The sequence below is a fragment of the Motacilla alba genome, chromosome 1 (genome assembly GCF_015832195.1).
Source record: "Motacilla alba alba isolate MOTALB_02 chromosome 1, Motacilla_alba_V1.0_pri, whole genome shotgun sequence".
NCBI classification, from domain to species: domain Eukaryota; kingdom Metazoa; phylum Chordata; class Aves; order Passeriformes; family Motacillidae; genus Motacilla; species Motacilla alba.
In genome coordinates this window covers 63,562,755-63,578,572 of record NC_052016.1, presented here as the reverse complement: position 1 = coordinate 63,578,572, position 15,818 = coordinate 63,562,755, and the positions used below count along the sequence as shown (strand labels likewise).

General features: G+C 43.1%; 1 protein-coding gene across 2 annotated transcripts in view; it reads right to left on the bottom strand.

The window, feature by feature from the left end:
* Positions 1-3,165: 3,165 nt before the first annotated feature.
* SIAH3 (siah E3 ubiquitin protein ligase family member 3) overlaps positions 3,166-15,818 on the bottom strand; it is a 42,488-nt gene continuing 29,835 nt past the window's right edge. For both annotated transcript variants that reach the window (XM_038155975.1, XM_038155983.1), the window contains one exon: positions 3,166-4,803. In XM_038155975.1, the coding sequence (XP_038011903.1) occupies positions 4,210-4,803 (594 nt within the window). In that variant the 3' untranslated portion in view covers positions 3,166-4,209. The remainder of the gene's footprint in view (positions 4,804-15,818) is intronic.

Sequence of the window (15,818 nt, the reverse complement as noted above, 5' to 3'; positions counted from 1 at the left end):
GTGTGAAGAGTTCTGGTGATGACAGATGGCAATCTTTGTTTTCCACCCTTCACTCTGGTGGTGTGAGCAGGCAGAGTTTATTGAACTCAAAGTAAAATAAATTAAAAACTTATGCTTGTGTCTGAACAGTTCAAAATCTGCAGCTCTTCCATGTGAGAAGCTGTTTCTGATTCAATTGCAGAAGAAGCACATCTGAGTCTGTTCTGACAGACTCTTCTCCAATTAAAGTGTTTGTCAGGTGTGTGTTGGGCTAGAAAAACAGATAAATCACCAGTACTACAGTACTATCAATTGGATTTAGTTCCTCTGATGCACAAAAGAGAGAGTCATGTAGTAGCATCCAGCAATTTATTGTAAGTGACTAATTTTTCTATAACCCTAACTTGTCCAGAATTTACCATCTCTTGTTCCTTGAGTAGTTTACTGGCCTGTATTCATAAGGATGGTATGAAACAGAGGGTGTGATGCCAAGTCCAGTGGGAAGAGGACTACTGCCCTACTTCTCCACAAGCCCTACAGCCAGCACTGGCACAGCAAGATCCTTTGTCATCTTCAAGATGATGAGACTCAGGATGCTTCAGCTGATTTATAAGGAGTCATGGATATATGATGTGAGCTTAATTCATAATGGGATTGAGCTGCAAGCACTAATGCTGTTTTACTGCAGATCTGACATTTACATTCACATGGTGTCTGATGGATAGTGCAGATGAACCAAAGTAGGTTTTCTAGTGGGTCTGGTAACAATCCATCTGTCTCAGCCTGATAAAATTATTGTTGCAATTTACTAAACTAAGCACAAGAAAATCCATCTGTGAACAGAGATACATAAAAATCCTAAAAATAAAACCACAAACCTAAAGCCAATATTTTGTCTATGTAGAAAACCAAAAGACAACTGAAACCTCACCAAAACAAAGAGGGAACATCACTCCCAGGTAGTTGGGAAAACAGAATTAGAACAGCTGCATAGCAATTTTGAAAGACCTCATTTTCCCCTGCACCACATGAAGGGTACTTCCTTACTTCAAAGAGATGTAGGGCTGTGTTCTTCACAGGAAGGCAGGAATTCAGATTTAATACATTGTAAAGATGCAAAATATTAGAGTATGAAATTAGTTTTAGAAGCCCTGATTTCAGATCAAATTTAGGAAACCAAGCTTCAGCTGCCTTTCAAACATAAGCAGAGCTGTAAAAAGTGTTATACCATGAGCACAGAAAGAATGCTTGCAAAATGAATTTCATTGTTGATCCTACTTGCCTGTATCTTAGGATTTATGTCCTACCATGTGGAATATTGGCTTCACCTTTGCTTTATGGCAGTATAAGGTTGCTCATAGGCTTTGAATTATGACAGAATTAGAATATCTTCTATGGTATGAAGTCCTTAAATGTACCTTAAAACATTTGCACTTCATGTTGAGACACTTATGAAAGCTGGATTTAGGCAACCATATCTCATTTCTCCCCAAAATATGTCTTCCTTTTCTTTTCTGGGAGTCTTACTGGACAGATTTTCATCAGTACTCCAGTGTATCTGAATTTCTCAAATCCCTGCCAGAGCTGTATCTTTGCAGATGTGGAGAAAACTGATAAAGGAGGTTACTTGGTTGGTTTCAGAAAGCAGTGAAAATGATTTAAACAATGGCATCCAACAGGTACAAATGTGAGAAGGCAAGAAGTGCCATGGGCTCTGCAAGTCACAGGGCGAAACCACAGTTGAGGGTTTGAAAATGAGCTGAGAAAGGCAGCTCTCAGAGGAAGGGAGAAGACTGAAAACAAAATGGAAAAGCTGAACTGTTGGTGTGGTCACTAGAAAGCTCTGGGACAAGAACGCATGGGATGTGTGGAAGGTTATGTTCGGAAGGTCACATTTCTGCCATCCCTCCTTCAAAACTAGGGTGCTGGCAAGAGACGGAGAGAGAGATTTCAGAATGGAGAATCCCTCCATTCCAGAGAGCTGATACTGTCACACTCATCCTGCCAGAAATACACTGGTCCTTTGGCAAGGACCATACCCCAAAATACCTACATTTCAGTCTATATTTCAAGAAAAAAATGTGCCAACTAACAAGAAGTAAATAGACTAAAAAAAATGAATAACTAAATAATATTCCTCTCCCTAGAACTTGTGGTCAGGCAACAAAAGCATCATTACATTTGGTCTCTACCCCATAGTACAAAGAGCTCAGGAAGTTTAAACTAGAGAACTGGTTTTATTGAGGTGTTATTCCTTTTGCTTTGTTTTAATGCAGCAGCAGAATAATGGCTAGAGGAGCTGCAGAAGCCAGTTTCAGTCCACAAAAACACCAATTATTTATTTATTGCTATCATTTAGAGAAAGGGCAGCATTTGCTGGTCCTGAATATTTAACACCACAGGGAAAATGCCAGCCGCTCTGAAGCCAGTCTGTTCCAGCGAGGCACTGCAAATCAGTGTGCCACCCTTGGCCCCCTAAATTCAGAGATGGGAGAGCTGGGGAGCTATGCTCCAGTGCCTTCCTACCAGGACTGAGATTTCCTCAGACCTCATCTTGTGAGGTCATGGGCAGCCTGTTGAAGAGACCCTCACCCTTCTCTGACCTGCTGTGAAAATCCAGGTAAGGAGGTGAGGTGCATCTATGCTTCAGAAGTCATTTACCTGCATGGCATTCATCTCAGGAAAACTACAATTCATTTTGCTTCATGCATCATTCATAGTAATCCTCAGGAGGGCCATGGGTGGGAGAGATCAGCATCAGTGCTTTTGCCTACCCAAAGCTAGAGTGAGATGCGTTTTGAAACACTGAAGGACTGTTCTTTGCTTGTTTCCCCCCCTTCCTTAGTTTTCCAAGGGGCTCAAGTTATGAGCCTCAGTCTCTAGCTACTAACTGACCCAACCCACCAGATGTTTCTTGAAAAAGCATTCGGGAGCAGCCAGACCACAGCCACACACAGGCACAAGGGAAAACAGGAAAAGACACTTTCCCATGCTTCTCATGTGTCACACTATCTGTTGAGCCCCCTCCTTCAACACGTCACCTACTGCAGTGGGATTTCACTGCTGCTGTTGGCTGTGGAGGAAACAGGCCTGACTGCAGATGGGAATGAGTGACAGGAGATGGCCAGCACCTGCCTCCAACTCTCCCCCAAGAAACTATTCAAGGGAGAAGCTCCTGGAGAAACCTGTGTCTTTTTGTGACCATCACTGTGTGTGAAACACCCTCAGGAGAAGAAAGCGACAGTCACCCCTCACCACCACCACCCCACCAAATGTATGCAAGGCAAAAAATTGTTGAGTTTTTTTTCAAAGAAGTGCCTGTCAAATCTCAAAGCACATTTACAAATAGGTGTCCTATCTATATTGCTGTGCATCAATATTTAGCAGCACAAACTGAGGGTCTAACTGGCACAGAATTCAGTAGCAAGATCAGTATCCAGCTTAAGACCCTTCTTATGCTTTATTTTCTGAAAATCTCTTTTTGAATGCTTAAAGAAACAGCAGCTAAAAAGATGAATGCCCCAATGGCTGGGTATGGTTATATCCATCCCCCGGCCAGACCATCTAGCAATCTCTCCCTGCTGTTTATGATACGAGAGTGAGATTTAACCATGCTCACAGTGACCAACCACTAGCTGCCACTCCCAGTTTAATGCAGGATGAGGCTTCCAAGCCCTCTGCTCAGCAGAAGGGGTGACTTTTTCTTCTAAGCTTTCACTGTTTGGGTGAGAAAGTTGTTTCCTCAGAAGCTGAAGGGAGCTCTGAAACTGCCACCTCCTGCAGGGCTTGGCTTTGCCCAAAATACAGGAGTTAAGTCACTCTCACTAATATGGAAACCTGGGTGCTCTTGTCCCGTTGTGGAATACCTCTGGTCCATTAGGCAGGCAATGAAGGAAACATATTTGCATAGCATGGTCAGACCAAAGGTTTCTGCAAGTCACCCTGGGTGCACTTTTCATTGACAAGTGTTGTTTCCAGTGCTGCTGGACGGTGACAATAAATTGATTAGCCTCTTTAAAATTTCTCATAAAATTGTATTAGCAAAATGGTAAATACATGACGCAGGGACCGTAACCACGGGATGTTTACATAATGCCCACTGTGGACGAGTACTAAATACCATAAAAGACCCGAGACCCCCCCATAAAAAGTCCACGAGTTCTGGCTCCCAGAAGGCAGCTAGAGCACCATTGTTGTTGCTGTTGTTCCTCCTCCTCTTCCTCCTCCCCATCACATTTCAGCTTCGGAGCTGTGAGCTTTGCTGGTGGTTATCGCAATTCCTATCGCTAGGCTTCCATTGTCAGAAAAGAGTTGAGCCAGGGAAGTGTTCAGCACAAGGCAATCCCCGTCCGAAATGACAGAGTCAACGCACTCCAGGATTGACCTGGGGGTCGCCTCCCACTTGAGGCGCCTCTGGTTCCTGTTGAGCTCCAGCCGGTAGGTGAAGTTGTTGGCCTGGGTGGGCGTGCCGATCAGCATCATCGTGGCAAAGAACTGGGGGTGGCCCTCATACTTCTCCTGCTTCCTGAGGACCAGCAAAAACTGGTGGCCAAGGCAAGAGTGCATGATGATCCAGTCCGTGGGTGCGGGCAGGTGCATGTCCGTGGCCAGGAAGACAATCTCCGCGCCCTGGAGGATGTTGATGCGGTGGGTCTGCCTCAGGTGGGACACCACCACCTCCAGATGCCCTTCCCACGGGCAGGAGAAGAGTGGGCATGTGCAGGGGACCAGCTGGGGGTCATGCACCACTTCGTGGTGATGGCAGGGAGGAAGGATGCCTTGCTCCGTGGACGCCTGCGCAGCTGCACAGCGGGTCGGTGCATACTATGGGAAGAGAGAAATTAAATGTGAGAGGAGGGGACCAGAAAGCAGTGCAGATGTGCGAGGTGCAGACCCCACAGAACATCAGTCAGCCATACTCCACCTAAAGCAGCACCAGTGGGGGTGCAGAGAACTCAGCACACCAGGAATCAGAGGAAGTCCTGACCTGGATCTGCACAGCACAAGGAGATGGCGGTTGCCTTGTTCTCCAGGAGAACAGACAAACTGTTTGAGCCATGATAAGTCACTTCAAATGAAAATGATGTATGTGTTTAAGGAGCAATTTCATTAGTTCAGGGGGAAAAATCTGATTAAAAAGAAAAAACAACCCAACAAAGCAAGGACAGCATGGGGCATTTTATATAGTTAACAGTTTTGCTGCTCAGAATAAGGGAATGAAATATGTATGGCATTATTATTCTTTAATGAAACATACGAGCAAATACAGGCATTTTTCCTGAAACAATAGGCTTTATTACACCCATAATTTGTGAAATAAATGTCAGTTTTTATTGTATATGATACTGTCACTATTTTTTTGGTCAATGTATTTGTGCCTAATTGATGCTCTTACTACCATAAATCTTAAATTGCTCTCAAAGGTGATTTGGTGGCAGATTTAGGGCATTTTTATACTAAAGTAAATTTGGATTAAGGTAGGGCAGCTTGCTAAAAAGGCAGCTACTCTTGCAGAAGAATTCCACGTGAGGACTAAAAAGCAAACTGTTCTGCCTCTCTCAAGAGGATGTTGTTGAAGAGAAATAAGGCTTATTCAGCCAAAAGTGTATTCACATATAATGTTATTCAGGAAGAGTAATGTCTCTCCACAGTAACTGTTCGCATAGACAAACCCTAAGGCACTGGCATCCTAGTCATGATTCATCTTACCCAATTTTAAGTATTTACTTCACCCACCCAAGACAGAAACCTGGTTACCTGGGACTGCCTCTGTAGCCTGTAGAGTGAGGGAGCCCTTAGAGTGCAGGATTCAGATACTAGATGGAGTAGTTCAGCTTCTAAAGGTGACACCAGCTGATGCCAGAGAGACTGAGATCCAGTCTGTCTAGCTGTGCCTAAATTTTAGCTGTTTAAACATTTTTTTTCTCTCTGAACTCCTCTTATAAAGGTACATCTCTTACATCCATTAATGTCCTTTATAACAGTACATACATATATACGTACACTTTGCTTTAACATATGTCCCAGGAAGATTAATTTAATTCCCTAAATAGTGTCCCACATCCCCTTATTTTAATATCTGTACCCAAAATGGCATGAACTACATTATAGTCCTAACATTTAACATTTAGTTGTTCTCCTCCATACCCCATCCAACTAATAGCAGATTTGGGATTTTTGAGCAGAGATTTGTTTTATCCAGGGGCAAGCATAATCCCATATAATGGGTGGTAGATTAGGTGCAAAGGGTGTGTTGTCTTGTCTTGTTATGGATACCATGAAAGCTTTCATTACAGCCTTGCTTTTCCCACCAGAACTTGCACATTTCTTTACAGGATATTTTGGAAGGCAATCTCTTGGGTAAACTGTCTTAAATCTCAGACGACCAGGGCTTCCTTGCCAACCAGGATGACAATTCCATCCATTCTCATTGTGTCAGTAGCTGCCAAAGGTTATGATGGATAGAGCAGGGTTGTGATTGCTGTTGCTGTAAAATTCATGGCTCTTCCCAAGGCACTGGATGTCAAAGGGAGCCGTTTCTTCTTCCTCTGTCATTTGATATGAAGAATAATTGACAAATTAAGCCTTAATATTGAAACTGGCAGTTTTTTCTTTTGACAATTATTACTTCAGTAGGGCTGGTCTACTTTTCCTTTCCTCATATTTTATTTGTTTTGCTGTATAAAATTCAAGAATATAAACTTTTCAAGAAGATAATGAATTGAGGACAGATAAATGACTATCATTGTCTGGGAAATAAAACAGGTCATTATAAACTAATCAAGGTTTGTGGCTTTAGCTGCCTGCTTATCGCAGTGGGATTACTGGTTCACACTTAATTCTACATTAATTTTTGCATCCCATTAGGATGAAAGTTATGGTTAATTTAAACTCTTTGGTGAAGGAGGCTACTGCAATGGCAGATCATAAAAGCCTTTAAAAAAAAAATTCCTGAAATGCTAATTGCCTCATAAAATGAATTCTAATCTCCCAATCTAATACAGTGGGTGTGAGCAATTACTTTCTCTCACCAAACTGTTAATGCAAAATTAGTGATTATACTAATTAAAACTAATGAACTCATACTCACATGCTGATAAACCTCTCAACCACTTGACAAGTTCCAGCCTTCTATCAGTTTTATTTAACTCCCCTTTTGGACGATGAATCTTAAATTAACCTCTTGACTAACATTCAAAATTAGGTTTTGAAATTTGAAGCTTTATAGACTGTGTATAATTCTTCTCCAAAGATTACCAGAGTGAGAGAAACGATTTCCACTGAGGATGAAATTGAATTTAGAAATGCATTCTCCTAATTTGAGAAACATGGAGAACAGTGGTAGCTCATCCATCTTAACTGCATCCAAGGTAAGAAAATACAAATATCTTCAAAAATCTCTTTATGACAAGCATGTCTCTATGGCTCGGGAACTGGAAAAATAAATTACAACGAGCAACTTATACAAGATATCTTTCTTCTTTTTTCCTAAACTTGTGAATTTTTGTGTGTGTGTACATAATTATCAATTCCCTTTCACAACTCACATTTCTGAAATATTTCCATGAACCACTTCAACAAAGGATTTCTGGTCTAACTTTGTTCATTTCAGTTTTATTGAAGATTCTGGAAACTCAGTACATACCACGTGATCTATTTTTTATTCTTTGACTTGGTAAGAACCATTTTCAAAATCTGGCTTCTGAATTGTTTGACATTCTTGTTTCAAAATTTTAAATCTGTAGTATTTAGAAAGAAGTGTTTAATAAGTCCTTGTCACTTTTTTAAAAACGTCTCAGAGAAAAATATTATTTTACATTTACTTTTGAGGTGTGAGTGTAACTATTGGGGTGCTTGTGCTCTTGTTGGTTTTTCATATGGCTGTGAATTGAAATGCTAAAATTGAAATGCAGAACAAGCCAAAAGTGGTCACCTTGAGTGTATTTAAATGCTTGAATAAATATTTATGAACAGTTTTTCCATGTTTAATCTGCTCCATTAACACTTTCTACCATTTATTGCCCAATTACCTAATAAAATTAGATTTATTATATTGTTGTGTCAGTCCAGTATTATTCTCAATTATCTTTTAGCCTGTTGGCCAATTTCAGTCAAATTGAACTGTGGGATGGAATTCTCAAATGCTTTTATTTTCAACCATTTCTGAGAGAAGAGGCATCAGGGTAGAGCAGCATGACCCTTTCATGTCTCCAGGGAAGAACAGCTGGCCACGTGGGCAGTATTACATTGACAGACAGGAGAGAGCCTAAACAATGGCAGTTTGATCCCAAATGGATTATAGACACCAGAGAACTCACATGAGACAGTGTCTTTATGAACAGGAGAAAAGGCTTCAGCTGGAGTGCTCCTCATTAGATGGAACATAATCCCACCATGAGGCACCAAACCGCAGGAAACCAGGCTCTGCTGCTCACAGAAAAATTTCTTTTTAATGATGCAGCTTATTACAGAGCAGTTCTTTTCAAGACCAAGTAACTTGGCAAAGACCAATTTATAAGCACACGGTGCTTTTCTTATGGAAAAAATCCCCCGACCAAACCATGACTAGATTTGGACTACAACACACGGTTTCTGCTAAAAATGCAACAAATTGCTTTAGATGGACACATTTGTTCTACCTTTGATATCTGAGGGGCAAGTTCCTCATTCTGAAGACTGTCAGCTCCTTTTACAGCCCATGAAGAGCCCTGGAGTGCAATTCACTTGATTCCAAGTGGTGCTGAAAGAACATCCCACTGGACACCCTCTCTACATCAGACAGGACCAAACCCATCCTTAGCACAGACCCACAAAGGTTTAACTAGTTTCTAGACAAGAAACAGAAGGACAACCCAATTTTAGCCAGGAAAGATGTGTACCACAATGGGCTTCTCCTGCTGCGCTGGAGACAACGCAGCCCGTGGAGAGACAAATGGATGCCTGCTCACATGAGGGTGTAAATCTGTGGCTCCCCACCATCATTACAGCTCCAATGACTTGATAGAAAATTCAGGAGAAGGATGAAGGGTAGATGCATGAGTTAAAAACCTCCAAGAGGTAAAGAATGCACAAACACATCTCCAAGTCTGCAGCTGCAAAGCTGAGGCCCCCACCCAGGAGAAAGGGCTTTGCTATTGCTCCTCATGCTCTGAGGGACCTTTTGTGCTTGAACTAGTGAAGTCTTTAGATCAGCTATGGTGAAAATAGTGGAAACAGAGGCAGCAACCCACACTGCACCTCTGCTGGCTGAGTTCATGGCCCTGGTTGGTGCAGGCACTAGATACACCACCATGCCTCAAGCCTTGCTTCTCTGCTGCACATTGGTAGTGCTTCAGCAGGGAGAGCAAGTGCAGCTGCTGCCCTGAGCAGCTAAGTGTCTTGCCATTGAAGTTCTGACTTAAAAATGGTGAATTTGCTCAAGATAAATCCCACAGGGTGAGGGAGAGTTGAAAGCAGTGCTCCTATCCCATGGGAGAGGGCCTGGACACTGCTGACCTAGAGTATAAGGAGGGTGAGTAGCACCACCCCATTGTAGAAGAATAAACACTGCTCAGGTCTTCAGAGTAAAGGTTAAGTGTCACCCTTCAGCACTTTCTAATGTTGCTCAGTGTTACACTGGAAACCTGCATGCCTCATTCATGCTTTTACTTGCTGTAATGCACATAGTGTGCAAAAATCAGCCTTTCACATCCCTGTGAACAGTGCCAGTGCATGCTGAGAACATCCCAAGGAGGGAGGACAGAGACTGGTTCACTGCTCAGTAAATAAGTGTTTCTGACAGGAAAGCAGGTGCTGCAAATAATCATCTTTTTCCAGACACTTCACACCCATGCAACTGCATTTTCTCCAGTGGTCACACACACTTTGCAAATACTCATCAATTCACCCATTGGCCGGGCTCTTTGCTTGGGGCAGTCAGTGGTGTGGTCTGAAGGCCACCAGGGTGGGGCTTCTGAGCAGGGCCACACGGAAAACTGCAAACATGAAAACAAAGCCACCACACATGCCACCCAGCCCAAACCAGAAGACAGTGCTCCCTCTCTGCCCCAGTCCAACCTTAGCACACCCTGAGACATTGCAAACTAATCCTCCTCCCAAGAGGAAACTATTCTTTCCATATACCCAAACTCTTTCCTCTTCATCCACAGCTTTCTTGGCTGGTTTACAGGAGAGTTAGTAGCAACTGTACATGTTCCTGGCTGCTGCAAGCTTTGGTGGGAGCCAAGGATTGAGAGGGGCTGTGCTCACACCTCCTGTTACAACCCCATCAACTTGCCTGTGACAAGGAACAACAAGAGATGCAGTCACCCTGCAGGTGTGTAGGCAACTGGAGATGAGCAGTGAAAACTCAGTGGATTTTTGACATTGCCCTAAAGATTTCTGCAGACAATGAGGGACCTGGGCCTGCAGCTGTGAGATTGCTTTGAGTGAGCAGCTTCCAGGGTTTTCACCAACTTTTAGCAACCATGGCAACTTTTAGGGTTTCTGCTGAAACAAATTGGCATTTTCTTTGCCAGTGAAATGTGCCATTTATTCAGTTTTCTTACTGACTTCCTCCTAATTCTTGGCTTCTTAGGGACTGACTGCTTCTTCTCATCTGTATGGAAACTGCCTCCAGTAATTTTCTAATCCTCAGTTTCTTTCTGCCTCACAAAAGCTTTGCCACCCACTAACATCCACCTCCACGTTACTTACACCCACCTCATAGGGACAGAAGCTCAAAAGAACTATAAAGGTGACATGAAGAAAGTAGTGAGTCTTTTAATCCTGGTCTTCATTTAATTTATCTTCTGCTCTTTTTTAATATGCTGATGAGATTTTTTTTTAAGTCTTTCAGATGAAAGAAAAGAGAAGGAAAAAAAACCCCAACCCCCTGAACCTATTTTGTCAAAAGCTGTACTTTTATATCTGAAATTAAGAAATTCAAGCCAGGGATCATGTTGGGGATTTATTTAAAATTTTAATTACACAAAATCCTGTTCATTATGAATGCATCAGTTGAATTTCTTAAGTACTGAATATTAGTTGCAGCTTTGGCACTGGAAGGATTTGTTTTCCCTACTATCAAATGGCAGTGAGAGGACAACTTCAAGCTCATTTTACTAATCTCACTTTGCAACATAATCAGGCGTGACTTGGTGACACAGCACATGGGATGTGTTAATGGCTGTCCTCATACTAATTACACACCTCTGACTATGCAGAGAAAATGCAGCTTTAGTAATGTCCACTCTGTACCACACACTGCTCCCTATCAGACAACCCCAAATTTGAGATGAATCCACAAATATACAGAGGTATTTTGGACCAAACCATTGGTTTTGTGGAAGATATAGCAAATCTATGATTCATTATTTTAAAGGTATCCCAGGTGAAAAGAAAGATGTTATTCTCAAATTAAATCCCCTTGCTTTCTTTTAAAAATAATTTTTTCAGCATCAACTGTCATGAACTCTTGAAGTGCAAGCAAAAAACTTCAAGAAACTCAACCTTCTTCAATAAATTGAAAATGATGTAATTCTAATGAAATATGAGTGGGATCCACACTTAAAAATTTCAGTCCATAGATGCTTTCTGAGAGAGACCCATGTGGACACTGGAGGTCATGGTCTCCAGCTCTCCTACTTCAAACCTAAGTTTGATGAACCCTTCCAAGCCCAGATGGGCCCCAAAACTTCCTATGCTTCAAACTGAAGGGAGATGGACCACCCTGCTGACCCTCAGCCAAAGCTGCAGCAGGGTCATGGACACCCAGGAAAATGATCCCAATTTAGCTGCCATGTTTGGTGGATCTCACCTGAGATCACTTTCCACGCTCTCTTTGAGAAATAAAATAGACTGATTAGATGCAAGCAAAACCGTGTGCGTGGGCAGTTCCTGTGGAACATCTGGCAGTTATTTGCTACTCAAAATAAAAAGCTAGGCTGGAGGGTGGGACATGCCCTTGGGACCTGATTTGCAACTTGTATTCTCTCTGCTGCATTTGAGGGCTGGGTGCAGTGCAGTGATAGCAAACCGTAGAAAAGTGTATCTGATGCTGCATTGCAACTGCTGATGCACTGGGGCGTGCAGACGTTTACCATCATCTCTTTGGACTAGAAGATTTTCTGTCTTGATTTAAGCAAGGGTGATGCCTCCTAATAGCATCCCCTTTGGCCACACAAGGCAAGTGTCGGAAGCCAAGGCACATCCCATCATCTCTTCCTCCACAAGGGCAGGGTGCAACCATTGTTTATCGGCAGCTTGCTCATGAGACGCTGCTGATCCTTGCTCTGGGTGAGGGAGTGAGCAGCCTGCATATGTACAATAGAGATAATCAAAAATGCAGAGTTATCAGAAGATTTGCTTCATCCTTTATCCACTTTGTATTTTGGATAAAGCCTGTTCACAAAATGCAAAACCATTATAGGCTTTAATTAAAAGCAAAGTGATAAAGCGCTTCCAAGCTGCATCTGCTCTGACTGATAGGGAAGGCAGAGTTCACAAGAGCTCTATATCTGACCTGTTGATTTTGTGGTTTACATTCACACTGAAAAAGAAATTAATATGGAAAAGATTAAAAAAAAAAAAAAGAAAGAAGAAATGATTGCCCACTGTGCTCATAAACTTAGCAGTTCAGACTGCCTCTAAATTACTCATCATCTGATATTCATTTACAAGTTACTACAGTAACAGCGTGTCTCCAAGAGAAGCAGATTTGCTGGTGTCATCTGAGATAATTAGACCAAATCCACCCTGAGACAATTGAATTTCTCCCCTTCCATCAGACAATCTCCAGCTATCACAATTATACAACATGTAAATCCATTAACTGCTCTTTCAGAGATGCCCCCCAGGAGTGCCAAGGGATGGCACAAACATTACTGGTCTGCTGGAAAGGATGAGGTGGTGGTTGTTGAACAATCCCACAGCCTCTCTTGGTGGGACCAGTGTCTCCAATCCCATCTATCAACCCCTCCTGGCCAAGGATTTGCTCTGTGGTCTTTGTCACATTGCTCTGACAACTGTCACAGGGCAATGTGCAGCTAAGCCTGTGCCAGACTGGCCATAGTGGAGTGCTGACAGTAGGCTGGGGCCAGGTAGGTGTAGTGAGGAGGGAACACAGGGCTCCCAGTGCTGCTAACCCTGTCTCCCTGTTCTGTCTCATAGGTTCTACCTGTGCCTACACCTCTGTAGCAGTCACTGAGCAATATATGAGCCATAAAACGCTCCACAAAAGAAAGTCAAGACTTTCTCCTTAAAGAGAGGTCTGAGAGCTGTTTCTGAGGAAATGAAAGAGTGTCTTAAAGTCATGTCTGTCTCCTTGCTGAGGCATTGCTGGTACCAGCAAGCAATGGGCACCCCAACCCCACCCACAATGGCCTGGTGTGGTGGGGGTCATGCTCAGGTAATAGAGGAGGAGAAAATGAGTTGTTTCTAACTCAGAGTAACTCTCCGTTCCCCTGCACATCTCTGCCCATTCTCCTCAAGTGACTTTCAGCTTGCCCTTGCTCTGGGTACCTTGCAATTTAAGTGTGGCACTGAAAGAAAAGTCTCCCTGTCACAAGACAACCCAAAATTCATCCTCATTCCACTGCCAGATGAAAGTTGGTCTTGGGTTTCTGTAGTCAGGCTTAAGAAAGGGGAAAAAAAACCCACAAAACGACCCAGAAAATCCATGTGAGCTGTTAGCTTTGCGCATGAAAAGCAAAAGACAAGTCTGAGTAAATGAATTAAGTTGGTGTAATGTATACAAATGCTTCATTGACATATTCTTTGCAGTAAGGAAAGGGGCATTTCTCTGGGAACATTTGTTTTGTGTCTCAAATATTCTTTTAATTTTGCGCAAATCATAGCCTGTTCTTACTTCATCCTCCCCCTCAAATTCCCAAAGAATAGTTCTTATAGAAGTTTTCTTCATGTGGGGAGGATGCAGGCAGAAAGAAAGAATTGAAAGGGAGGTTCAGCTTAGCCTGAGAAGACAATGTTCCATTGCTATTAATAGATTTAGATCTATTTAAAAGGTTTTGTTAAAAACAGCTAACAAAAAAAATGAAAACCAAAATCCACAGCAATCTTCAAAGTTAACATTCCTGCTTACAGAAAGCTACTGTCTATCCTATCCAGGAGAGGCTGAGTCAGTCAGTCTCTGTGCTATGCCTCCTGCAGCTCTGCTGTTTTGGGGGAGAATGCCCTGGCATCCCCTAGCCTGCCTTCTGACCTCATGTGCCAGCTGCAAGAGGGAGTGTAGCACCACCGAGTCACAGAAGGCTTGGGGTAGAAGGGACCTTTGAAGATCATCTAGTCCCAATGCCCTGCCGTGGATAGTGACATCTATCACTAGACCAGGTTTCCCAAAGTCCCATCCAAACTGGCTGTCAATAATTCCAGGGATGGGGCATCCACAACTTCTCTGGGCAGCCTGTTCCCCTGTCTCACTATCCTCACAGTGAAGATTTTCTTCGTTACGTCTAATCTAATCTTGCCCTCCTTCAGTTTAAAACTGTTACTTCTTGTCCTGTTATTACAGGCCCTGGTAAAAAATGTCTCTCCATCTTTTTTATCAGTCCCCTTTATAAACTGAAAAGCTGCAATCGGGTCTCCTTGGAGCATTCTCTTCTCCAACCCCATCTCTTTCAGCCTGTCTTCACAGGTGAATTGCTCCAGCCTTTGATCACCTTCGTGGCCCTTCTTTGGATCCGCTCCAACAGGTTCACATCCTTCTTGTGCTGGGAACCCCTAGAGCTGGATGCAGTATTCCGGGTAGGGTCTCACAGGAGTGGAGTAGACAGGCAGAATCACCCCTTCTGACCTGCTGGTCATGTTTATGTTTATACAGACCAGGGTATGGTTGGCTTTCCGGGCTGCAAGTGCATATTGCAGAGTCATACCTGATTTTATGTGCACAGGTACTCCTGAGTCCTTTTCCACAGGACTGCTCCAAACCCATCCATCACTCAGCCTGCATTGATACCTGGGATTGACCTGACCCAGGTGCAGGGCCTTGCACTTGATCTTCATGAGATCCACAGGGCCCTGCTTCTCAAGCCTGTCAAGGTCCCTTTGGATAACATCTCTTTCCTAAAGTGAATCAACTGCAGCCCTCAGCTTGATGTCATCTGCAAACTTGCTGAGGGTGCACTGATCCCACTGCCTATGTCACTGATGAAGATATTAAATAGTACGGGTCCCAGTATGGGACCATACCAGTTATTACTGGTTTCCACTTGGATATGGAGCCATTGGCTGTCTCTCATTTGGATGCTGCCATCCAATTCCCTATTCCTCTAACAGTCGCTTCATCAAACCCATACCTCTCTCCAACTAAGAGGTAAGGATATTGTAGGGGATTGTATCAAAACCCTTAGAGAAGTTGAGGTAGATGGCAATCGTAGCTCTTCCCTTATCTGCTGATGCAGCCACTCCATTGAAGAAAGCTGCCAAAATAGGCATGGCTTGTCTTTGGTGAAGCCGTGTTCACAGTCTCTAATCACATCCCTGTTTTCCACATGTTTTGACATCTTCCAGAAGGATCTGCTCCATGATTTTACCAGCCATGGAGGTGAGGCTGACTGCTTGGATATCACCAGGGAATGACGAGGTTGTTCATGGGGAAAACAGGCACAATCAGACGTGAGAGACCCATTACCCAGCAGAGCTGCAGTCCCCAGAGTCTAGTTATTTTTAAAGTCAGAAACCCATTAGCATAGACTATGCAACTCCGGCTGCAGCACCACAGGCTCTTTCTATCAGCTCTGGTCTCTCTGGCTCTCCATTGTAATATTTCCTATTTCAGCGGAAATAGGGAATTTCCTATGGGAAATAAGAGCAAGTGGAGCACCAGGAAATGGAGGCAGAGC